Here is a 26,558-nt window from a genome sequence, read left to right on the forward strand (position 1 = left end):
GCTGGCTCCTGAGCCAAAAGGGAAAACGGGAGGGTCTGGGAAGGGGATAGTGGTGGTGTCTCAAAGGAAGTCTTTAGAGGGCATGAAACCAAAGTATTCCTTGGTTTGCTATGTGGAAATCCTTTGTGCAAAGGAAACCCTCTAAATTTGCAATGCTGTTGTTGTTTTGAAATGTCTATGAGTTGGGTAGGGTTTGAACCAGAGTGTAGTCCTAAACCAAAGGGGAATACTGAAGTTATTATCTATGTCGGGGAGATATTCAGGCCTGTGGGGCACCACATCAAGAACCAACTCAATGTGGACCTGTAGAACAAAACCAGATTTTGTAATGTATCAGGGTTCTGCCAAGCTGACAAACGCATAGTGGTTATTGCTTGCTAGACTATGATTAGATCTCCAATCCTAAGATTTTCTGAGCATGGCTAGCCAAGGAGGGACCCATGTGGCTTGCATGGGGGCGATGCTATTACCTGAAAGCAGGAGTTATATACCGTTGGATAGGAAGATTAAGTCAAGTTCTCTCCAATCCTATTTTCTTTAGACTTGCAGAATCTCTATCACATGTAAACACGATGGAGAAATAATACTGGGTTTGGATTGCCCTCACCCCAGGCAGCAATAGGGGAATCTTATCAGCAGAATTAGTTATATTTGTAGAATAACCAATAAGGAAACACTCTTTATCATTTTTTTGGATGCTAGTAAAATAATATGGTCTTCAGTATTACTGGAATGTCATCTACCCAGGATATTTAATTCATTCATATGTGGATGTGGGTGTGATCTCACACATGCACATACACACGTTTATCCTCTGTAGCAAGATGATCAGAGGGGTGCTGCTTAAAGAACACATGCCCCCCTCCCCATAGCAATAACCAAGCAGGGGAAACACCCCCCCTCTCCTCTTGACACCTTCTCCTCTGTTTCAGCACAGAATTCCTTCACTGCTCACTCTTAGACCCCCTCCTCCTCACTTCATAAGGCAGGAATCTAGCTGTAAATAAAGAGCGGGGGGGGGGGAATGTATTTATATAACCCAAGGTCTGCCAAGTATTAAAGGAGCCTTTATCTACTGTCAGTGGAGGGGCTGTGTGTGTCGTTTATTAATTCCAAACTCCCAAATGTGTATTGCAGAGCCCTGCATTCTGATCAATCTTTACCTAAAACCCTTGAGGACCCACATAGCTGTCTTTACAACTCTCTCTCTCTTTAATCTTATTTTATTTACCTACTTATTTCTATCCCACCTTTATTATTTCTACCAATAACATAAGGTGGCAAACATATCCAGCACACCTTCCTCCCCCTCCTTCTATTTTCCAACAACCATAATATGTGGTGGGTTCAGTTGAGAATGAGTGACCGGCCAAAAGTCATCCATCCAGCTTTTGTGACTAAAATGGGGCTTGAATTCACAAACCTCCCATTTTCTAGCCTCATGCATTACTCCTTCATCAATGAATATCTTGCAAATGCATACAAATTCAAAGGACTTTTACTTAACAGGAAGGACCATGGAAAGGAACAGAGGACAAGCCACTCAGGAACTGTAGTCATCTTCTCAAATGTGCTGTTTACGGAAAAGCCTGAAATGGGGAAGGTTAGGAAATCAGACCCTGGAGGAGATGTGTGGGCACAAAACGTGTCTCTTAACACCCCACCTCCCAGGGGAAGGGGCTCCAGCCAAGGCCCAGCAGATGTGGGCTGGTGCAACACTTACGCTTGGACAATCTGAAAAACAAAGAATAGCAGAATGAGGAGAACGGATCCCACCAGGATATAGCGCAACAGCTGAGGGAAGGTGCCTGGAAGAGACAAAGAAAATACCCTTCTCATGGGCCACTAGCAGAGAAAAGCCCACTATTCAGAAACAAGCTGAGAGGGCTGTTTACTGGCTTAGGATCTAACAAGAGAAAATCCTGTTAAAAAAAAAAACAGGGCAGGGATTTGAAGGCATAATCTATGTGTTGCGTCAAGCAAGTGATCCTCCCTTGGACTTCTTTTTCTAATAAACAGGTTTAGAAGCCCCAACATGGAGGGTGGGGGAGCAGAAGGGAAGAATTAGGGCTGTAAAATAAGGGCAGATACAACACATACATGGGCAATTTATGCTTCTTTTAGCCTGATACTATAATTTTCATGTGTTGCCTGATTTTGGTCTTCCCAGAGGAGATTCTGGCAATCCCTGGAACAGTATTTCTCAACCATAGCAACTTGAAGATGGGGGAGTTCAACTCCCAGAATTCCCCAGCCAGCCATGCTAGCTGGGGAATTCTGGGAGTTGAAGTCCACCCATCTTCAAGTTGTCATGGTTGAGAAACCCTGCCCTAGAGGGTATACAAACTGATGTCTCACTTGGAGCAATAAATTCGGGTTTTTCTCCAATAAACTTATAGACAGCTAAGATCTTCTCTTTATCGGAGTCAGGGTAGTCAAACCAAGGTGTCTCATGGGATAAGGACTCCATCGTCTCGTTGATATGTAGTTTTTCCACAGGTGCTATGGGCCAAAAAAATAAACACACCCATCAGAGAACACAGGAAAGCATTCCTGATGTCAAAGGGAAGTTACACTTCTTAAATTAGTTCATATTATTACTGATAAAGGAGAAAATATCTTTCCTCCCTTACTTTTATATCTATTTTCAAAGCAGGTGAGCTAACCACTCTATTCTTCAAACAATCATCCTTACATTCAGTCATAATTTTTATATCTATCTTCTCTCCTTTAGTATTTTATGGAAGGTCTCTCTTAAGCATTTAGTACCCATCTATTATGTGGCCAATTAATTGTTCCCCAAGTCTTTCTTTAGAAAATGAGCAAACCTTTTCCTGACTACAATGCATATGGCCAGGAACTAATGAAAAAGTGCTTAAGTTTATCAAAATGTTTTTTTCCCCATATGTGGATACCGCTATGATAGTAAGCTCTAAAAGTATCCCAAGTCATTCCAACATCTCTTTTGTAGTTTAAAAGAATTAACCACTTTTAAATAGTGTTAATGGGGAACTAGAATCAACTTTGGTCTGGCACTGAAGCATCTGTGCTGGGGACTCTACCTAAACACAATTCTGAGGTGAAAGCCATATAGTTGTAGAACTGTATTGTGAACAGATTTTTTTCAAATGTGCACAGGCTCTAAGAAGCTGCCTGACATTTATGCTGAGAACTTCAAAAAAGGGATTGATTAACAATAAAATAATCAGTATATTGACTTTACATTTTTGGAGCCTGGGTTCATTCCTCATATAATACTGGATGTTATGTGGATGATTTGGCTCTAGTTTGGTAGGTTGAATGGAATTATTTTGCCAGACCATAGTTGGACAAACCATAGCTTAGTGATATATAAACCCAAACTAAGATTGAAGTTTCCTTTTAATTAGCTGCCATAGCTTGTCTGCAAAAACATGGATGGCCACACGATGGTAGCAGATCTATTCACATACGGCCACTGTACACCAATCTAAATTTTCTTTTGCTGCAGTAGGTGTAACTGTAGAATTAAGATGGATAATACTAAATTTTAAGTAAAAAGGGGAAAGTTGGGCAGGAGAGCCTGAGCTCACCTTCCATTAGTTGATCAATCCATTTCTCCTTGGAGAGATTTGCAAAAGTGCATAAGATGCAGAGAAACAAAGATTGCACTTGGCTCGGCATAATGGCTTAGTCTTGCCTCTCTCACATCCAAACACATATATATATACTTAATGACCTCACAGTGCATGCTTCTTTCCTCACATTCCAGATGACTTTTCTGCCACAACAACCAAGATTCCAAACACCTCCCTCCTCCAATCCACGTTCTATCATTGCTCTCAGGAGCAATCCTTCCAAAAAAAGATGAATAATAAAGCAGAGAATGGTATGCAACAGAAAAAGAGGTTTATTTTATACTTTTGCTCCCATCAAAAGATTCATACATTTTGGAGAAGCACATTATTATATAACCCATGGTGCCCTGCCATGTTCTTGTAAGGCACTCATTAAGTAATAATAGAGAGCATTCATCTAGAGTGCTTCTTTCCCCCTTCATTTCATGTCTCCGAAGGCTTGGGTAGAATCCCCAGGAGTCCTCCAGCAGTTGTGAAGAGGTTAATAGGAGAAGAACCATCCGTAATGAGGGTGGACTGGATTCCCAGACCTTGGAGTATTTTGACCTGCAAGGAAAAGAAAGCAAAAAGTCGTGCACCACGGTTTAAAAATCTCAGATGAATATTTCTAACCTGCTATCACGTTGGGGCATCTGAGATGGGTCTGAGGAGAGCTCCTGCTCTTCTATAGGTAGTCCTTGACTTACATTCATTTTGTGACCGTTCTGAAGTTATATTGGCACTGGAAAAAGTGACATGAGCAGTTTGCAGCATCCCCATGATCATGTGATCAAAATTCGGGTGCTTGGAAACTGGCATGTATTTATGACAGTTGCACTGTTTGGGAGGAGGTGTCACGTGATCACCATTCATAACTTCCCCAGCAGACGTCCGACAAGCAAAGTCAATGGGAGGCAGAAACCAGATTCACTTAACGATTGCACGGTTCACTTAACAACTGTGGCAAAAAGGTCGTAAAGTGGGGTACAACTCACTTAACAACTTAGCTTGCTTACCAATGGAAATTTTGGGCTCAATTGTGGGTTGTAAGTCAAGAACTCCCTGTAGTTTATTGTGCCCTATGCTTTCTCTTAGATCAGTAGGAATGTTCACCCCTGCCTTACGTCTTCATGCAGTTTGGCCCAGCTTGGTGTTCTCTAGATATAGTAGAATTGACCCTTCCAGAATTCCCAACCAGAACTAGAGGAAAACCATATTGGGGAAGGTTGATCTGACCCTCACTGCCAGTGGAGGGGTGTAGACAAGAAGCCACGGTCCACAACCCCTTGTACTCTTGCATTCTAACGCAAACCGAATAAACTATGAGTTCAGGCACACCCATTATTTGGAAGAACAATGTTCTCCTAGTCCCTCCTTCCTTTCTCTGCTTCTCACCTGCATCTCTGGCCCAGCCACTGCAATATCGCGGATCGTGCTGGGTCCGAGGGATTTGATCACAGCTTCAAATTTCTTGACTTCAACAGCAGCCAGAGCTTCTGCCCTGGTCACGTCCAAGTTGGCTTGCTCTTTGGCGAAGCGCAGCTCCTGTTCCCGGGCTTGTGCAAGACGCAGCAGTTCTGATTCCTGGAAAAGATTAGAAGGAGGGAGGAAGAAAGGTGGACACACAGGCAAAATCCAAACATTAAAGTGAAAGAAAAGGAGCAACCAATGTGATTTTTAAAATACTCTGAAACAATTCATACAACACCATTGCATTACACTTTTTCCTCTTACTTCTTATTAGAGAAACTATATCAACCAATGGGTCTTCTCTAATTTGCCTTTACTTTTCCCACTAAAGTCCTAATATAAAGTTTACTAAGACACCCATTCTATGAGCAAAATTTATTATCTGCATATAAAACAATGGATGTCATCTAAAGACTTTAAAATTCAGCACGTGCTTCTTAGTCTGACAAACAGCTATCATCTGTCATCTAGCAAGTGCAGACACCTGCTGGCATCTACAGCCCATTGAAGAAGTTTGAAGAAAAGATTAGACGGACAGTTGTCCGCGGTGCAATAAAGTTTGCTGCCTTGGGCAGGGGTTGGGCTAGCAGACCTCCAGGGTCCCTTCCAGTCCTATGATTTCATGGTTCTGTAAATTGTTATGGCAGAATAGTAAAAAGTCACAGGCAGAATCTGACTCTTCTTTGTTATATATATGACCAGAGATAGTTTTGTCTATGAGAAAAACCAAATACAAAATCCAAATTGATGCAATGCTTTTTCTAGGAACAACCAAACTTTTGATTTCTCTAGAACTCTTCATCAAACAAGGAGATACGAACGGCAGGAATGGAAAGCAGCAGCAAAGTTAAAGAACAAGGCCAGGAATTGTAGCCTACAAGTGCAGTTCAGAGCTGGCTACAGGTTGGAGGCTGAACAGAGAGAGCATCTGTCATCAGAAGATGCTTCATATATTTCAGTTATAATTATGCCTAGAATTCTGAGTGGGGAAAAAACCATATCCCATACAGGCTTTGTTCTGAAAATTAAAAGCATTAAATCATGCTTCGACTGGGATCAAGCACGTGAAAGCTTCAGTGGCTAAAAGCAGAGGAAGGAAGGAATTTAAGATCACATCACAAAATTCAGGGGCTACAGCTCAACCTCCTAATTTTCTCTAAGGGTGTTTCTGGTGCTTCTCAGCACTTTCTGGACTTTTGATGAGTGGGGAGATTCTGGAAGTTAAACTGACCTGAAATTGGTATCTTTTTTTTTCTAGGCCACTTTTAGGTACCCTATTTCCCCAAAAATAAGGCCTCCCCAAATAATAAGCCCAATCAAGCTTTTGAGCGCATGTGTTAAAATAAGCCCTTCCCTAAATATAAGCCCTCCCTGAAAATATTGCAACACAGCAGCAGCCGTGAGGAGACCATGCTCACCACCTCCTGTACCTCAAAAATAATAAGACCTCCCCGAAAATAAGGCCAAGCGCTTATTTTGGAGGTCAAAAGAAAAGGAGACCCTGTCTTATTTTCGGGGAAACACGGTAGTTTTCGTACAAGAAGGAGGGATGGTTAAGAAGGACAGGCAGGAATGATTGGCAAAAAAGGTCTACTTCTTCACCAATATTGAAAAGGCCCCAAAATTGAACTTTCAAGCCATTTATGGATGAAAATTGGTAACAAGAGGTCTTCTGCTCCTATCTTCATCTTTTTTTTAAGGAAAATAATCAAACAATATTCCCATTCCCAACCCTAATCCAGTGAATTTCAAGAGTGCAGTCTTGATACGGGTGCCCTATTCTGTCCATGTATGCTCTACTTAACTGAACCGTTAGCTCGGGACTAAGTACTAAACAAGAAAAAAAAAAGGGATGGGGAATGCTTAGAATAGGTTGGAAAGATGCAAAATCAGTTACTCTATTTTTCAGATACTATGTTTTCTTCTAGCTCATGATGCTCAGCACTGGAGGGCAGATTAACATTCACAGCCACCATCAAGAAGCTAGTTCGCCTAAAAAGGTTTGTGGGAGGACTGGCAGGACTTACTGTCTCTATGGCAGTAGCTTGAGCCTTCAGCTTGGCCTGCAGAACTGCTCCTTCTCCTTCAATTCGGGCTGCCTCTGCTCGGGACTGGGCCTCTGCCTTGGCAGCTCCTGTGCTCTCCACAGCCGTGCTGGGAAAATGGGAAAGGGGAAGCAGAGTGCCCTTTAGAAATACTATCTCAATATGCAGTCAAAAACTAGATCAGCTTCCCCAAACTTGCAACCTCTAGATTTAATGAGGAGTCCATCTCTCACAATTCTTAGGTAGAGCTGCCTGGGACCTCAGATAGTAGGAAAGAACTAAGTTTGGAACAAATGTCCATGAGGTAAAAGTTCCCACACACATATGTGCTTGGCGTTTCCGATTCTAGGGGGTGGTGCTCATCTCCGTTTCTAAGCTGAAGAGCCAGTGCTGTCCAAAGACATCTCCGTAGTATATGGCCAGCATGACTAAATGCCATAGGTTCATGGAACGCTGTTACCATCCCACCAAATGTGGTCCTTATTTTTCTACTTGCATTTTATGTGCTTTCAAACTATTAGGTTGGCAGAAGCTGAGACAAGTAGCGGGAGCTCACTCCGTTAAGTGGCGCTAGGGATTTGAACCACTGAATTGCCAAACTTCTGATCGACAAGGTCAGCGTCTTAGTCACTGAGCTACTGCGTCACTATAAATGTCCATAGTTGGGCCTTAAAACAACATGGATCCTACACGCTCACCTCAGTGCTTCCAGCTCTAACAGCTCCTTCCGGGCTCGTTCTGCCTCAGCCTGATCAAGGATTTTCTGCCGTTCAAGACGACCTCGAGCCTCTTGTTCCAACCTCTCTGCCTCATGGCTGGAGAGGGAGAGGGAGAAGGAGAGGGGGAGAGAGAGAGAGGGAGGGAGAGGGAGGGAGGGAGAGAGAGAGAGAGAGAGGGACGGAGGGAGGGAGGATGGGATCAGGGGAAATGAAAACCACAAAGGGAAACAAGTTTACCTAAGATGCATCTCTTTATTCCAGGAAAAATTCTCCAGATATAAATTAGAAGAGACTTTGTCAGGAAGGAAAGAACAGGCTGTTTCCATTTTTGTTTGTTTTTGAGAAAACAAGAAGCTGGAGAAAAACACCTTGGTACTTAACTGCTTTGAAACTCATTGAATTTGGTACTCAACCCATTTTGATATAAAAATTTTGTCCCGGTATTCACTGTTGTTTGGTACTCAATATATAAGCTAGAACGTGTCAATGTGGCTGCCTTGTTCCTTATTATTCCTTATGGGAAAAAATTGTTTTGGTACCCATCATTTTTAGTACTCAGCCTTAATCATCAGGAGACTGTGAGTTCTAGTCATTAAGTCAACTGGGTGGCTCTGGGCTGGTCACTCTCTCTCAGCCCAACTCACCTCTGAGTGTTGTTGTTGTGGGGAAAATAGGAGGTGGAAGGAATGTTAGGTATGTTCACCGCCTTGAGTTACTGATCAAGTAATAAAAGTGGAATAAAAATTAAATAAATAAATTTAAATTCCCCAGAGATTCTGGGGCAAGTTACACATATTGTTAATAATAAGAAGTGAATAGAGGGAACCTGGTTGCTTCCCACCCCAAATGCTCCATACCGAGCAGCAGCTTCCTGAGAGTTGGTGGTGATCTCAATGGCGAGCTGCACACTGCGCTGAAGGGCGTCCCGTGTCCGTTGGTCCACCGGCTCCACACTTTGAATGTCAACGCTGCTGATGACGAGGCCATTTGGGGCAAAGCGCAAGGAGTGACGCAGGGTCCCTTCTCCATCAAACCCAAAGACGGCAGCACAGATCAGACGATTTGAGTTCTAGGAACATCAATTTAAGTAAGAAAATTCACAAACAGAAATATTAAATATTAACCCCCTCAATAAGTCTGTCTTCACTTCACCTCACAGTGACTTCCCTCAAGGTCACCTAAAACAGCATTTTTCAATCTTGGCAATATTTAAGATGAGTGGACTTCAACTCCCAGAATTTCCCAGACAGCATACTGGCTGGGGAATTCTGGGAGTTGAAGTCCACTCATCTTAAAGTGGCTGAGGTTGAGAAACACTGACCCAAAGTACCGTATTTTTCAGAGTATAAGACGCACTTTTACCCCCTAAAAATGGCTGAAAATTTGGGTGTGTCTTGTACGCCAAATGTAGTGTTTTCAAAGCTGTTTTTGAGCCCTAATGAAGTGCTAACAAGCGATCTTCCGTGCTTTTCCTGCTTTTCTCATTGCTTCTCTCTCCAATGATCAGCTGTGCTTTTGAACTGTTTTTAATCCCCAACCATGGAATAAAAAGCACGCATGGGCATGCTCAAATCTAGCAAACCTATATTCTGAAGCTGACCAGACTAAGGAAACTAGCCAGATGAATACCTGGTAGGCAGAATCCCCCCCCCCCTATTTTCCTCCTCAAAAACTAAAGTGCATCTTATATTCTGAAAAATACAGTACATTTTTCCTCCAGCGCGCAGGTCACCCCATTCCCATCTGGAAAGTCCTTTCTCTCCAAGAAAACAACCAAGCTAAGAGAGCAGCAGAGTGGATTGCTACGCCTCAGCTGGGCTCAGTTCACCAGCAATGACCCCAAAGGTGGTCTTTGTGTGCTGCGCGCATAAATGCTCTCTCTTAGAACCGGTAAGAAAATATTTGAAATCCCACCACTGATCCTTAGTCACACATCTCACTTTTTCTAATCTGTGTTCATGGATAAACAAAACCTCAGGGACGGGAAGCTGTATTTTTAATAGTTGGTTTTGAAGGGCAGTATACCAAGTTTAAAAGTAAATAGGGATTTACACGTAAGAGAGAGAGGTCACCAAATCCTCAGAATGTTGAGGGCTAAATGGCAGAGTTTCTGGTGGGACCAGAGTCATGGTGGAGAAGCTAAAGTTAAGCTCACCTTATGGAAATCATCAAAGGTGACAGCAGCCACAGCTCCCCGAATGCGTGAGGCCAACGTCTTACAGGCATCACCTATAAAATCTGGGACTGAGAAAAGGCGGGTTGCTTCAGCCGCTGAAGGAATCTCAAAGTGCCTAATGGGAAAACAGATCCATGTTACAAAGGAAACCTGAGAAGATTGAGAAACCACACGTCGAAGGAGATTCTCAGTCACCCAGGTCATGGTTGTCCCAAAGGTGCTTTTTTTCAAGAGGCAACTGGACTGTCTTTGTTTTTCCTTGAAGATGTTTCGCTTCAGAGCCAAGAAGCTTCTTCAGTGAAGATTCTTGGATGAGAAGTGAAACGTCTTGAAGGAAAAACAAAGAAAGTCCAGTTGCCTCTTGGGAAAAAAAGCACCCTTGGGATTTACAAGCCAGTTAAAATCAAACATCACTTAGTGTCATGCAACAACTCAGACAATATTTAAATATTTTCAAAGCAGAAATTTAAATAGTTCATTAAGAAAATAAGACTGGAGAATTAAGGCAATTAAATATATTTGATAAAGCAGATGTACCATATGGCATTGGCATACTGAGGATTAGATCACATTTAAAAATGGAAGGAGCTTTAAGATCTACTGGTAGCTGAAATATATTAAGGATAATTTAAATAGCTAGATGGTCTCATGCTTTCCAATTGAAAAATATGCTTCTAACCCAAAGGCGTATTTTTAAAGTCATCCAAGGTTTATAAATGTTGTACAGATATTGGTAGATGAGAGAAACCATCTTTATATTCCCTTGGTAGAATAGTTTGATAACTTAATCACTTCTCAAGGAAGAGAAACAATATTTTTAACACTTGGTTTTGAAGGGCAGCATACCAAGTTTAAAGTTTAATTTTTTTAAAAATTGCAAAGTATAAAACCACATATAATTATCACTTTCTTCCATTTCAAGGTAAGGAATATTATGCAAAAACAGTTCAACAAACGGTGAGCGAAACACAGATAGAAGGAAACCTAAATAAAATTAATACTGTACTGTTGCCGTCTATTATTTTTTTGATCTGTATATTTATGGAACTGTATCAGCTACCCCAATCTGCTATGACTCTTGCCGGCTTGCAAAATACAATGGTAAAAATACTGAAGAAACACCAAACCATGCAAAGTTCTGGAAATCCCATAGAATTTTCCGACAGTAGAACTATCATGCCTGCCTCCCAGAGTTGAGGGTTCCCCATTTCTGGATACTTTTGAGAAAAGAGTGGACAACCATTTATCTGAGATAGTATGAGGACTCCTGCCTTAGGTAGGGATTTAGACTATAATACAATAGAGCTGGAAGGGACCTTGGAGGTCTAGTCCTTGAGCTCTGCTCAAGCAGAAGAGCCTACCATTTCAGATAAGTGTCTGTCTAGTCTCTTCTTAAAAACCTCCAGTGATGGAGTGCTCATAATTTCTGCAGGCAAGCTGTTCCACTGGTTAATTGTCCTCACTGTTAGGAAGTTTCTCCTTAATTGATTCTTTATAATCTTTATAAAGACCAAAACACAGGTAAAGGATCTCATTCTAATCAAGACCTGGCCAACTTTCAATCCATCCAGTTACCCTTCACTCACCAGTTATAGGCCAGCTGGAGTTGGAGACGGGCATGATCAGCTGTTTCAATAGTGATAATGTCAGTGCAGAAATCTGGCCCCAGGAGGAGGCACAGAGAACGCCGTGTGTGGGGGCGCTTGGGCCGGCCCCCAGAGAGACTCAGGACTGTGAATTGCTCATCTGGACCCAGTAGCACGAGTTCTGGTCCAAAAACCACCCTGGAGGAAGGAGAAGGTCATATTAAATCCCAGAGGTTCAAAACAGCATTTGATATTGTTATTTTAGTCTTCATTATTAGCATTTTTTTAAAATGAGCGGCGTGGTGGCCTAGAGATGAATACCCTCACCTCCCACTCCGAAGGTTGAGAGTTCAATCTTAGGTACCCAACAATTAACATGCTGTGAAGTCTTCTTGAAGGCCAAAGTTCTTTTGCAATGCTTATTTTCATGTTTCACATCTCATTTGTTGAAGAACTCCTTCTCTGTCAACATCATTTCCTTCTGAACAGTAGATTAAATTTTATTCTTTCTGTTCCCCTAGGACTATTATAATGAATCCATTTTCAACTTAATATAATTATATTAACTTCATAGAAGTATTAAGAGCATCTGTATTCTTTTAGGAAAAAAATACATTTAGTAAAATGTAGGGAGAAAAGGGAGGGAATCAGAGACCTGAGCCTATCCACTTCTCAGCCTCATTGAACAGGAAGAAACACAAGAGGCTGAATTGTTGAAGAGAAGATTTTAGTAAAGATATGGCAGCCCTTTATTAAACCTTTAAAGGACTCTATTGCCTTTAATTTTGCATGTTAAAGTTGCAGAATTGAGAGCACAAATTGGTCTCTTTATTGAAATGTGCTGCTAATAATTAAGTCAGAGGGGAAAAAACCACAATGGCAAATGCAGTGAAATGCAATAATGTGGCTATTAATACTGGGTGACATTAACTGGGTGACATCTGGGTTATCTGGGCTAGCCATCACAAAATTAATCCCATATGTATATGGAAGAAGGCCAGAAGGTAGTAGTATTACATTACAAGTAGTATACTTATTGAATAAAAGACGGAAAATAAATGAATAACAAGGTAAAGATAAAAGTTCTCCTCGCACACATGTGCTAGTTGTTCCTGACTCTAGGGGGCGGTGCTCATCTCCGTTTCAAAGCCGAAAAGCCAGCGCTGTCCGAAAATGTCTCCATGGTCATGTGGCCAGCATGACTAAGCACGGAATGCTGTTACTTTCCCACTGTTCTGTCCACCAATAAACCATCTTTTGAAGCAGCCTCCATGTCTCCAGTGTCTTTTTCCCTACTTGGGAGCCGAACCCAGAAGGACATTTCTTTCAACACCCCCAAAGGTAGTTTATATTTTTCTACTTGCATTTTTACTTGCTTTTAAACTTTACATGCTCATTCTGTTACACCGGCACTAGGGATTTGAACCCCAGAACTGCCGACCTTCTGATCAACAAGCTCAGCGTCTTAAGCCACTGAGCCACTGCATCCCTCAAATGAAAAATGCAATATCACAAAAGAGAAAGAAGCAATTCTTAAAAGTCAATCAGGCACCCTACTTTTCCTAAAGTCTAAGGTCTGGAATGGGCATGCATATTTCTCATTCCAGAGGGAATTCAATATCATTTACTGGGGCTCCACTTTAAAATCAAAGAATGACCAGATTACCATATTCGGGGCAGACAAGAAACTGAATCCACTTTCCAACAGCAGTCAAGCCTGTTTTTCAGGAACCATTGGAACTTGCAGTCATAATTTCCTGAGCCCAATTGTGAGTGTCAGCAGCATTCTCACAAGTTTATCCAGCAAGGTGGAGAGAGGCAACAACAACGGGCCCAGAAAGCCGATTCTTAAGAATGTGCCATCCCAAGTCTGGCTGAGAAAGAGTACAGGTAGTCTTTGACTTATAACCATTCATTTAGTGACCGTTCAAAGTTATAATGGTGCTGAAAAAAATGACTTCTGACCAGTTTTCACACAACCTTTCAAGCATCCCCTGTGACCAAAATTTGGTGCTTGGCAACTGGCATGTAATTATGACTGTTGCACTCAGTGGTGGGATTCATATTTTTTTACTACCGGTTCTTTAGGTGTGGCTTAGTGAGCATGGCATGGCTGGGGGCGTGGCTTGGTGGGTTTGGCAGAGGAAGGATACTGTAAAATCTCCATTCCTTCCCCACTCCAGGGGAAGGTTACTGCAAAATCCCCATTTCCTCCCGATCAGCTGGGACTCGGGAGGCAGAGAATAGATGGGGGTGGGGCCAGTCAGAGGCGGTATTTACCGGTTCTCCAAACTACTTGAAATTTCCGCTACCGGTTCTCCAGAACTGGTCAGAACCTGCTGAATACCACCTGTGTTTGCACTGATCCACAGTCATGTGATCACCGTTTGTAACTTTCCCAGCTTCTCAAAAGGCCAGGCCAAATGGGGCAAGCAAGATTCACATAAGGACTGCATGATCCACTTAACAACTGTGGCAAAAGATCATAAAATGGGGCGCAACTTACTTAACAACTGCCTTGCTTAACAGCAGAAATTCCGGGCTCAACTGTGGTCAGTCAAGGACTACCTTTTCTCACCTGGATTTACGCTCCTTGTAGTCGTAAACTTGCACAGCCGCGTTGTGGGGAACACGGTAAGACACAGCCCGTGTCTTATCACGGGGCAACACAACACCCTTGTCTGAGCTGTCTTTGGAGCGATCAAGAAGAGGATCCCTGCCGGTAGTCAACAAATCTTCCACATGGCCAGGTAGGTGTTTCTCCCATAGTTCCTCATCCTGAGACAGCATGTAAGAGTGGCCAATCACAGCTCTAATCTGGAAGAGAATGAGGAATGGTAGGAAACATAAGAATACATAACATCCCCATAAAATTAGTAGCTCAACATTAAGAAAACTAAGGATCATGTCATCTGGCCCTCTCAGTTCCTGGCAAACAGATGGGGAAGAAATGGAGGAAGTGACCGATTTTATTTTCCTGGGCTCCAAGATCACCACAGATGGGGACTGCAGCCAAGAAATTAAAATATGCTTGCTCCTGGGGAGGAAAGCTATGGCAAATCTAGACAGCACACTAAAAAGCAGTGACATCACTCTGCCAACAAAACTGCGTATAGTCAAGGCTATGGTTTTCCCAGTTGCATTGTATGGCTGTGAGCGGCAAAGTATTGAGGCCTTTGAACTCTGGTGCTGGAGAAGACGCCTGTGAGTCCCTTGGACTGCAAGGTGATCAAACAGGTCAATCCTAGAGGAAATCAACCCTGTCTGCTCTTTAGAAGGCCAGATCCTGAAGTATGGTCAAATATTTTGACCACCTAATGAGAAGGAAAGACTCCCTGGAGAAGAGCCTAATGCTGGGAAAGATGGAGAGCAAAAGAAGAAGGGGACGACAGAGAATGAGGTGGCTGGATTGAGTCACCGAAGCAATAGGTGTAAGCTTAAATGGACTCAGGGGGATGGTAGAGGACAGGAAGGCCTGGAGGAACCTTGTCCATGGTTCACGATGGGTTGGATACAACTTTGCAACTAACAACAACAACAAATTTAGTAGAATTTCCTGGGCAATCTCCTTTATTTCAGAAGCGTTATGCAAAGGAGGTCTCTATTTATAGCTTTGAAAGAACGAGGATGTCTCTATGTTAGCAACTGTTTTCCCCATAGCAGTAGGGAAGTGAAAGTTGGATTTTTCAAGAAATATATTAACCCTTTTGAACTTCAGTGTTGGAGAAGATTTCTGAGGATAGCCTCAAAAGCAAACAAAGGGATGATAAATTATTGTTCTCACTCAAAGCACAAATGATTTAAATCTTTGTATTTTGGAGAAGTTATGCAAAGATCCGGTTTCCTTAAGAAGCCCATAATGTTGGGAAATTTGGGAGGAAAGAAGTGAAGAGGATAACCAGCAGCAAGGTGAATGGATGATTGCGGTGGACTGTTGGAAGACTCAAGGCTGGAGACATGATATCCTAGAGAAGGTTTATCTATGTGATTGCTGAGAGTCAGCGCTAAGTTAATGGAATAAGAAGAGAATCAACCTAGAACTAAGGAGAAATTTCCTGACAGTTCACTAATATAATTAATCAGTGGAATGACTTGCCTTGAGAAGTTTTGGGTGCTCTAACACGGGATGTTTTTAAGAAGAGATTAGGGAACGTCTAAAATGGTATAGTATTTCCTGCCTGAGTGGAGGGTTGGACTAGAAGATCTCCAAGTTCCCTTCCAACTCTGTTATTCTATCAAGGTAATACAGAAACCAGGAAATTTTCTTCAGCGAAGAAGCGAGATTACAAATAAGATTTTGCACACTATTTAAGATAATAACACCCAGCACTGCCTTTCTCCATTGTCAAGACTCCCTTACAATGTTTATTTTCAAGCAATTTTGGGGGGACATTTCTTTCTAGCCTTCTGTGAAAGGTTCTTTTTCGCAGGGTCTGGACCTTTATTACTTTCATTTCAGGTTTAATGAAGATTAGTGATAAATTATTTTTATGCAAATCAGAAGTAGGTAGAGGCATTATTTGCTTCCTCGATTTTCGAATAGGAGGAGGAAGAGAAAGAGAAGTGTTATTATAGTATTTTAAAAATGGAACTAGAGCCCACTCATCCTTTGCCCTTATATGGATATGCACAAATAAATTTACAATCATTCAAATATATTGAAATAAAAACCATGATGGGATTTTGATGGCATATCAATCTTTTAACACCTCAATCTTGGTAGTCTTTGACCTACAACCAAAATTAAGCTGAAAATTTCCACAGCTAAGCCAGGCAGTTGTTAAATATGTTTTGCCTCATTTTATGACGTGGAATAACAGAATAAGAGTTGGAAGGGACCTTGGAGGTCTTCTAGTCCAACCCCCTGCTCAGGCAGGAAACCCTATACCATTTCAGACAAATGGCTATCCAACATCTTCTTAAAGACTTCCAGTGTTGGGGCATTCACAACTTCTGGGGGCAATTTCTGTTCCACTGATTAATTGTTCTAACTGTCAGGAAACTTCTCCTCAGTTCTAAGTTGCTTCTCTCCTTGATTAGTTTCCATCCATTGCTTTTTGTCTTGCCTTCAGGTGCTTTGGAGAATAGGTTGCCTGCCTCTTCTTTATGGTAGCCCCCTTAGATATTGGAACACTGCTATCTTATAAGCAAACCATTGCAATTAAGTGAATCATATTGTTGTTAAGGTGAACCTGGCTTCCCCCATTGACTTTGCTTGTTGGAAGCTTGCTGAGGTGGTTACAAATGGTGGTCACATGACTCCAGAAGTGCAACTGTCATAAACACATGCCAGTTGCCCAGTGCCTGAATTTTGATCACGTGACCATGGGGATGTTGCAATGGTTATAAAAAAACCATTTCACGACTGAGCAAAAATCATAAGTCATTTTTTTCCCAGTGCTGTTGTAATTTTGTTATGGTTACTAAATGAATGGTTGTAATGCAAGGACAACCTGTAGCTCATAAATTTATCTGATTTTCGTGCGTGCGTTTCTGAGAGGGTTTTTTTTTAGGGGGGGAAGGGGACACAATGTCATTCTTTAGACCAGGGGTCTCCACCCTTGGCAACTTTAAGCCTGGCGGACTTCAACTCCCAGAATTCCCCAGTCAGCGACCCCTGCTTTAGAAATCAAACCTCTTCCTAAAATGGATCCTGGGTCCCATGTGCCTTTGGAGTCTAGGCCCCAGCATGCTGTGTGGACTCTGGTGCAACTCTCAAACTGACCAAATGTATGAATTCCAGATCTTCCTCCTCCTTTATAAATTCATATTTCTTAACACTTCACACTAGAGAACTGTGGAAATTGAACTTTAGAGGTTGAGAAACACTGGTATAAGCAGGGGGGAAAAAGGCGAATGTAGGAAAGAAGTCATATAGGAGCAACTCAAAGTCATCTAAGCTACAGAACTCTTCAAAGCTCATTGTCAGGCCCAGCCCAGGAACTATCCAGCCCAAGTTCAATTCTTTATATATTGACAGAATCCTGCTAAACCAGTCCTACTCTCACCTGAACAAATATACCCTGGGGAATTCTAGGCAGTAGCTGCCCTAAATCTCTTCCTCTGTCTCCAATGTCAGCCCTGGGCTGAATTGTCTCTTCCCCTCCTCCCGCACCCCAAATGTACTCTCTCCTTCTTGGAAAACAGGGGCCTTACTTTAGTCCAAGGGTGTCAAACTCATTTTCATTGAGGGCTGCATCAGGGTTGTGTTTGACTTTTGGGGGGGGGGGGCAAGGTGGGCTTGGCTAGCTCAGTGTCACTCATGTTTGGGGGCGCTTGTGGGCTCTCAAGCTCCATTTTCAGCTGCGACGGCTTCCTGTAACCCTCTGCAAAAACAGAGCTGCCTATGGCCCTCCTGACCTCAGTTTTTGCTGGCAGAGGCACCGCAGGGCAGTCCTTTCCTGTTTACAGGGTAGCCCCTCAGGCCAGATCTAAGCACCTCGTAAGCTGGATCTAGGCCCCGGGCGTTGAGTTCGACACCCCTGCTCTAGTCCATCACACCACCTTCCCCTTCAAAGTCACAATCCATCACATCTGTCCCAGAGGTGGGTTCCTACCAGTTCAGACCGGTTCGGCCGAGTAGGTAATAACTCGGTTTGCTACGCCCCTAAGCCGGTTCTATTGACGGCGGCACCATCTTGATTTTGGTTCTGTATATACGCAGAACAATCTTCATTGCAGAAATTTGTTTTTTTTCCATTTTCCTCGATCATTTTTGTATCATCCACCTAAGCTAGCATTCCAAATTTCTTACATAACAGCAGCCAGTGAATTACTGCTACCAAAAGGTGAGAACCACAGAAACAATCTCCCTGCTTCCTGTTATTCTTTTAGTTACAGGAAGTCCTCAATTTACCACCACAACTGAGCCCAACATTTCTGTTGCTAAGTGAGACGGGTGTTAAGTGAATTTTGCCCCATTTTACGGTGCTTTTTGGCCACTGTTGTTAAATGAATGGCTGCGGTTGTTAAGTTAGTAACACAGTTGTTAAGTGAACCTGCCCTTCCCCATTGTCTTGGCTTGTAAGAAGGTCACAAAGGAGAATCACTTGACCCCGGGAACTCTGCAACCATCATGAGTCAGTTGCCAAAAGTCCAAATTTAGTTCTCATGACTGTGGGGATGCTGCAACAGTTGTAAGTATGAAAAACGGTTGTAAGTCACTTTTTTCAGTGCGGTTGTAACTTTGAGCAGTCAGTAAATGAACTATTGTAAATCGATGACTATCTGTACACATTTGGTAGCTAAAAGGTAAAGGTAAAGGTTCCCCTTGCATATATGTGCTAGTCATTCCTGACTCTAGGGGGTGGTGCTCATCTCTGTTTCAAAGCTGAAGAGCCAGCTCTGTCCAAAGACATCTCTGTGGTCATGTGGCCGTCATGACTAAATGCTGAAGGCACAAGGAATGCTGTTACCTTCCCACCAAAGGTGGTTCCTATTTTTTCTACTTGCATTTTTTACGTGCTTTCAGACTGCTAGGTTGGCAGAAGCCGGGACAAGTAATAGGAGCTCACTCCATTACGCGGCACTAGGGATTCGAACCGCCGACCTTTCTGATCGACAAGCTCAGCATCTTAGTCTCTGAACAACAATGTCCCCAATTTGATAGCTAGCTTTCATTTAAAATATAGAAGACACCAGAGCCTTCATGACAAGCAAAGCTCACTGAAGTTGTATCACTGACATCTTATTTACATTGTCCTATAACCATCTCTGTCCTTTCAACAGTGGCCAAAGCCCAGAGGAAGAATACAAGGGGGGAAGGGAACCACGTTCTTGCATATTGGTTTATTTTGGAACAGGATTGAAAAAAATAACCAGTGCTGAAGCAGAAACATATCCTTTTCACATCACTGTGATTTCCTTTTGTAAGGAAAGGAATTTGAGTTTGAGTTTTGTCTAAAGAGCAGTTAATAAGTAATGTAATAAACCACATTAGAGAAATGCTGTCCTTTTGACTTCTAAAAGTCTGCATTTCCAAGGATTGATGTTCTTCTTTGGTAACCACTGCTAGATCTACCACTCACCTTCCCTGTCTTAATATCCCGGACATAAAGGCCTTCATTCTCAGCCAGGGGAATAGAGTGACGTTGCTCCATCACTTCGACCTCCGCAGGTGGTATGTACTCCAAAGGGCCTCGGATCAGCCAGCGGTCACCTGGCTTGCGTAGAATGTCCTCGTCGTCCTGGGTAAGAGACCACGTAAGAGGAAGAGAAGAAGTGTCACGTCCACCTGTAGCAATCCATCCATCCATCCTCCCTGGCCAACAGAGACTCAGGACCTCCTACCTCATTTTTGTCTTCAATGGGGCGAACTGCACGTAATAAGAGGCCATCTTCTTCAGACAGGACATAAATGTCTTGGATCCCGTCTTTCAACCATTCTCCAGGCTGTAGGAAGAATGATATCTCGCCCTGCAGAATGAGAAGCAAGAATTGACTCAAGAATGATTGTCAGTCATTGGTTTTGTTGTGGCCCACCCGGGCCAGTGGACCTGGCAGCAGATTCAGACAGTGAGGAGGTTGGGGAGGAACATGGGCCAGTCATGGAGTCTGGGGAAGTCTCTGCCGAGGGCTCTGCACCGGTGGCAGAGAGGGGGGCCGGGGCCGTCTGGGAGTTATGTGCTGCCTTCAGAGTCAGACATCAGTGAGGCAGACAAACAGCTGGAGCCTGTTCCCAGTGTACACATGCACAGAGTTGCCAAACTAAGGGAACAGCTAAGAAACAAGGATCGACTCGAGAGTAAAGCCACAGATGGACGATGAATGGGCCCTCCCTTAGGGAATAAAAGAGGAGCGAAAGGAGAGTAGAGCTTGCAAGAGACCCCTCATTCCTGCATTCTTGCCAAGTATTGAGGTGTCTGAAAGATATCGGCCTGGTCACTCTCTAAGCTTGATAAAGGTCGGCAATTGTGAACTATCCTGAAAGACTGTGGGACAGGAGGGACGCTGCTAGAGAGGAATTCACTGTAAATTAAATAAAAGGGGTTTATCAGGACAAGGACTTGGCTTCATGCTGCTGGGGAAGCCTAGGTCAAAACAGGTTTAAAAAAAGGAAGGGGAAGCTTAACTCTATTTATTAAACTGTAAAGTGGTTAATTTGATGTTGGTTAATTACCGGAATGGTATCCTCCAGTTCCAATCACTATCACCAAAAATTATTGGCAAGTTGCCTGCCATTCTTAGTTTGGAAACAGAAACTATAGTGCAGCGTTTTCAACCAACTTTAAGATGCATGGACTTCAATGGGAGGTTCCTAGCCTGTTCACTATTGGTTCGCTTGAGAGACGGCATTTTGCCTCATGTGTCCAGCAGGACTAGCCACATAGAATGTGGTACCTATTTATCTACTTGAATTTGCATGCTTTTGAACTGCTTGGTTCGCAGGAGCTGAGGCAAGCCCAGGAGCGCACCTTGTCACACAGCACTTGGGCCTCAAACCTAGGCTGTCAGCTTTCCAGCTGGCAAGCTCACAACTTTAACCACTGAGCCATCGTGCTCCCCTGTTTTCTTGGCAGCATTACACAATTAGTTTGCCACTCCCATTTTCTGGGAAGTTGTTTTGATTTTTCAAGTCTAGTGTGCAGTTCCAGAATTCTATCCAAGTACTGATCAAGTCCAACCTTGTTTAACATCAAAGCACAGACAAGGCTGGGTAAATGTTATCACTTAGTTTGTCACACACATTAATCAGGAGGACAAAAGTGAGCAACTGATCTGTGACTTTTCTAGATTGAAGCATGCCTCTGCAAATGGCAACTGTGAGGTGAGGGACACACACCGGATGGGAAAAATGGAGCAAGTGTTATAAAACCTATAGGATTTTATACATAGTGTAAAAGCCTCACCAAACTAGCCAGGAACACAATGGATCACTTTTAACTACTGTTTAAAGGTTCCCCTTGCATATATATGCTAGTCGTTCCTGACTCTAGGGGGTGGTGCTCCTCTCCGTTTGAAAGCCAAAGAGCCAGCACTGTCCGAAGGCGTCTTCGTGGTCATGTGGCTGGCATGACTAAACACCGAAGGTACACAGAACACTGTTACCTTCCCACCAAAGGTTGTCCCTATTTTTCTACTTGCATTTTTACGTGCTTTCGAACTGCTAGGTTGGCAGAAGCTGGGACAAATAATGGCAGCTTACTCCGTTAGACAGCATCAGGGATTCAAACAGCCAAGCTGCCGACCTTTCTGATTGACCAGCTCAGCATCTTAGCCACTGAGTCACTGCGTCCCTTTTTAAAGGGACGCATGCTCATGTCTACTCGGATATAGAAGTAGATAGAAAGAAATAGATAGAGGTGAAACAGAATTGGGAGATTCTACGAGGTCCTCATAGGAAAATCTTAACTATTTCAAAATTACTTCTCCATTGTTTAAATTCTCAGTTCCTGTAACAGTAAGAGAAGACTGTACGCAAAAAGCCTTTAGAATAAAAAAGATGTAAGGATGCATGCAGGGTACAGCTATTATATAAAAGAATACAAGTCTATATTTCTTGTTAATTATACTAAGCAGTAACTGCAACTGATGTACTAAAACACAAATGGGTTGATCTGAAAAGCTGGCAGGGGGGGACGGGACGAAGGCAGCAGAAGACTGATCAGTAACATGGTTATATAATCAGAAAAAGATAGCCATTTTCCCCCCCAGCCCACAATTAGCACTTTGGAGAGAGTTTAAAAGAGGGAATAAGGAACTGAAGCCTTCAAGAGGCCTCCCCCATCCTCTGAATTCCCCAAGCTGAGCCAAAATCCCATTACTGAAATTAGACTGCAGTGTGGCTGAGATTCAGGGCTGCCTATGCAACAAAATTTGCCAGCCAATTTCAAATATCCCTAATGAAAACAGAGAAAACGGAGCTTAATACAGGAAGTCCTCGATTTACAACGACAACTAAGCATCAAATTTTGTTCGTTAAGTCGTTGTGGTCATAAGTAAGTCACCCCGTACTCAGACTCGATTTTATGAACATTTTTATAACTGTTGTTGAACACGGCACTGCAGTCATTAAGCGAATCACATGGTTGCAAGTCCAAACTGAGCTTATTCAAGGGGTGATTAGCCACAAAACACGATCATGTGGCTGAGGAACAATGCAGGTGATTGTAAACGCAAGCCAAGCCCTCGAAATGTAATGACATGGGTAGTATGACACATCGTAACTTTTTTCAAGTCTATCACAACTTTGAATGGTCATTAAGTGACAGGTTGTAAGTCCAGGACTACCTGCATTTTTTTTTTAGCAAAGAAGGGATCACCGCTTCATTTCTTAATGAGTTCATTGCCAATTTCGTTGTATTTATTTTGTACAATGACAATAAAGACTATACTATTGCATGCTATCAGAACTGTGCTTTCTGGCAAGTTTATCCTAATGTTTAGCCCAAATTTGTTCCGCTTGCAATCGCTTTCCTGCTCTCTGGAGTAACATGGTTTAAGAGAACAGGAGCTGTGGATACTATCAAGGTTACTTCCCAAATAATTTACCATGGATGTAGCATCTAATAAAAAAACATAACAGCTTCCTGATCTGCCTCCCAATAGGAGCTTCTCTTGAAGGATAGACTGCTTTAAGGAGTTATGTTATAATCACTAGGGCTACCCTACTGAATGATAGTACAGGCAGTCCTTGACTTACAACCATTCATTTAGTGACCATTCGAAGTTACAACGGCACTAAAAAATTGACATATAAACATTTTTCTCACTTATGACAGTTGCACCAGCCTTGTGGTCATGTCAGAGATGGGTTGCTACTGGTTCACACTGGTTGACGCAAACCAGTAGTGGAAATTGTGACTGGGTGGCCAAACTGGTAGGGATGGTAGCCTGGCCATGCCCCTGAACCAGTTCCCCGGTTGCCCATGCCGTTGCCGGCATGTTTTTTAGTCCTAATTTAATGTTCTGCGCAATGGCAGAACAATTTATAAGCAATTGCGCGCGCAGTGAACTGGTAGTAACGCCGGCAGCAACCCACCCCTGGGTCACATGATCAAAATTCAGATGCTTAGCAACTGATTCGGTTCCACCACAAATCCGCGTTAGACTAAAGCGCGCTCGACGAAAGTGCGTACGTGACGTCATCACAGCGCGACGAAAACGGCACGCTGTGAGTGGTAAATTTAAAATTAATGCGAAAACCTTACCCTAACCCCCCCAAACCTAACCCTAACCCTAAGCCTAACCCTTAACCTAACCCTAAACCTAACCCTAAACCTAACGCTAAACCTAACGCTAACCCTTAACCTAACCCTAAACCTAACCCTAACGCTTAACGTAACCCTAAACCTAACCCTAACACTTAACCTAACCCTAACCCTAACCCTAACCTTTATGTGAATCGGCTTGCTTTAATTTTATTTTAATTTTAATTTAATTTATTTTTAATTTTATTTGTCGCGCTGCTGATGACGTCACGTACGCGCTTTGATCGGGCGCGCTTTAGTGGACCGCGGTTTTGACGGGTCACGACTGATTCATTTCCATAATGGTTGCAGTGCCCCCAGGTCATGTGATCACATTTTGTCACCTTCTGTCAAGCAAAGTCAGTGGGGAAGCCAGGTTCAATTAACAACAGGCTCACTTAGGAATGGAAATTTTAGGCATAATTTTGGCCGTAAGTCAAGGACCATCTGCATATCATTAGAGCCCTTCATGCTTCCGAGATAAAGATACATACCTTAATGACCTTCTTCTGCCCAAGCTGAGGTTTGCCATCTACACCTATCGGGTCACAAACTACACAATACTGGCAACTGTTCAAGGTGGTGATGTCAGTAATGCCCAGCATTTCCTCATAAACATCAGGGATGTGGGCTTCGGTGTCCGCCATGGTGACCAACCACTCTTCTCCGGTTTTCCTCACGATACCTTGAGAGTCCCGAAACGTTTTGGTGGCCCGGAGGTGCAGTGCTTTCTTCAAAGAGCAAAAGAAGCATATATATATATATATTACTGGAAAGGCCCCTTTTTATGATTTAACATTATCTGTTATTAATCTGACTCTTCATACAAAGGATACATCTTGTAGGGTTTAAGCCATAGCCAAAATGTCGCTTCTGATTAAATTTTACTAAGAAACAGACAAGAATGCAAATATTAGGCAGCAATGGCAACTGTGCACCCTCTCAGAAAATGTTGCCAGTGGCGGATTAAGGTTCACTGGTGCCTTAAGCACTGACAAATCTTGGCGCACATTATACAAATCTTCATTGGGCTTTTTTTTCTTTCTCAACTTTGAGGTGCACCCTTTGGGCCCGGTGCCCTAAGCACATGCTTCGTCTGCTTAATGGTTAACACACCACTGAATGTTGGTCTGCAAACTCTCTGTTCATCAGTGGTGTAAGACTAATCTATCAGCATCTGATAACATACAGTGGAACCTCTGGTCACGACTGTAATCCATTCCAGGACTTCAGTTGCAACCCGATTTGGTGGTGACCGGATGCAAGACTGATTGCGCATGTGCATACAAAAAAAATGGCATGGAAGGGGAAATTGCTGCAGCTGTGTTTGATCATCACCCGAGGATGTGTTTGTGACCAGAGTGAAACATTCAGTGGATTTTTTGGTCAGCACCCGATTTGGTCATGGTCAGAAGCGTTCGTGACCCGAGGTTTTAAAACAGCTTTCTTCTGCTTGCTCACTCAAGGAAAAAAGGCCTTGCAAAGCAGGGAAAGACCACAAGATCCATACAAGAGAGTCTCTATCTTGTTTTGAAGTCCATGAGTCATAAAGAGGCCATCATTTCCAAACCTTGTCGCATCCAACCACACATATTTTAAGCGTACAAGATGGGACCAAAACCCCTCCCTTCTTTAGGCTTGCCTTTCCTCCAGCAAACTTGTGTTTCAGTACCATGTGTCCTGGTCAATGTTCCCTCTAAGCTGCGCGGCCGCACATGTGTCAGGAAAACGCCGCGCAGCAGTTTCCAACTGCTGTGCAGTGTTTTTTTAGCGTGATCAATCTTCAGCTCTGCCAGCTGCCTTCCTTCCCTGAAACGAAACTACCCAGCTGGGGCGAGCAACGAAGCTGAAATGACGTCATGCAATTCAGGACTGAGAGGAATTGACAAGCCGGGCAGGTAAAAACCCTCTCCCACTGCCACCACCAGCAGCTTCTGGTCCAGGACTCTATTCAAGCTTGTCGAGGAGTGGTTGCGCTACCAAGCCAGTTCCGTTTTTCGGCAGGCCCAGCCAATCACTGCACGAGCAACTTAAAGGCGGTCATGAATAAAAGGCAGAAGCGTCTCAGGGGTAGACTCGGCCTCCGCAGAAGGAAATGTGCGATGGACGGGAGGGAGGTGGGTGTGGAAAGGGAATAGTGGCGGCAGCGGCTCGTGCCTCAGTTCGGATGGGCACATTGCATCCATTTTGCCATGTGGCCTGGCGGACACTGTGACTGCTCCTGATGATTGCCTCCTCCTTCCCTCTGGGTAGAGTGGAGCACTTCAATTGCCCGGCACCTGCAGCCCCCGTCACTTATTGGCATCTATCCGGGACTTTTTTTGAAGCTGTGAGCGCATTAAGGCAGGCGGCGAGTCCGCAAATTGTTTTCCTGAAAGTAATCTCCACTTAACAGAGCGGGGCTTCCTTGTGATAATCGTGAACAGGACCACCGGCCCCGAAGGGCTGCTGGAAGCACACTAGAGCACTCTGCCTTTGGGGAAGCAGTTGGATTTCAGGTTCCTGGTCGGTCTGTTGCACTTATGTATTGCAAAGTATAGGCGCAAAACACACAGACACGTTTAGTCTGGGAGGGGATTTCTTTCTGTTTGATTCTGAAAGTGCAGGGTCATATACCTCTTTCCCTTATCTGTCAGGGGAAGGCTTTGCTGACACTTGCATGCTGTCAGTATGCATTTTCTTTTTAAATGCTTTGAATTAGTCTTCTGTTTTTTTACCAATGGCACAAGAGAAGAAAGGGATAATTTTCAGGAAACAGAAAACTGACCTACGGTATTG

General features: G+C 43.2%; 1 protein-coding gene across 2 annotated transcripts in view; it reads right to left on the reverse strand.

The window, feature by feature from the left end:
• Positions 1–3,866: 3,866 nt before the first annotated feature.
• MVP (major vault protein) overlaps positions 3,867–26,558 on the reverse strand; it is a 33,897-nt gene continuing 11,205 nt past the window's right edge. For both annotated transcript variants that reach the window (XM_032236785.1, XM_032236784.1), the window contains 11 exons: positions 24,275–24,511; positions 19,882–20,007; positions 19,620–19,778; positions 14,171–14,409; positions 11,593–11,790; positions 9,986–10,121; positions 8,688–8,899; positions 7,810–7,926; positions 7,094–7,220; positions 4,992–5,180; positions 3,867–4,163 (listed from right to left, as the gene is read on the reverse strand). In XM_032236785.1, the coding sequence (XP_032092676.1) occupies positions 4,041–4,163; positions 4,992–5,180; positions 7,094–7,220; positions 7,810–7,926; positions 8,688–8,899; positions 9,986–10,121; positions 11,593–11,790; positions 14,171–14,409; positions 19,620–19,778; positions 19,882–20,007; positions 24,275–24,511 (1,863 nt within the window). In that variant the 3' untranslated portion in view covers positions 3,867–4,040. The remainder of the gene's footprint in view (positions 4,164–4,991; positions 5,181–7,093; positions 7,221–7,809; positions 7,927–8,687; positions 8,900–9,985; positions 10,122–11,592; positions 11,791–14,170; positions 14,410–19,619; positions 19,779–19,881; positions 20,008–24,274; positions 24,512–26,558) is intronic.

This window comes from Thamnophis elegans, chromosome Z (assembly GCF_009769535.1).
Source record: "Thamnophis elegans isolate rThaEle1 chromosome Z, rThaEle1.pri, whole genome shotgun sequence".
NCBI classification, from domain to species: domain Eukaryota; kingdom Metazoa; phylum Chordata; class Lepidosauria; order Squamata; family Colubridae; genus Thamnophis; species Thamnophis elegans.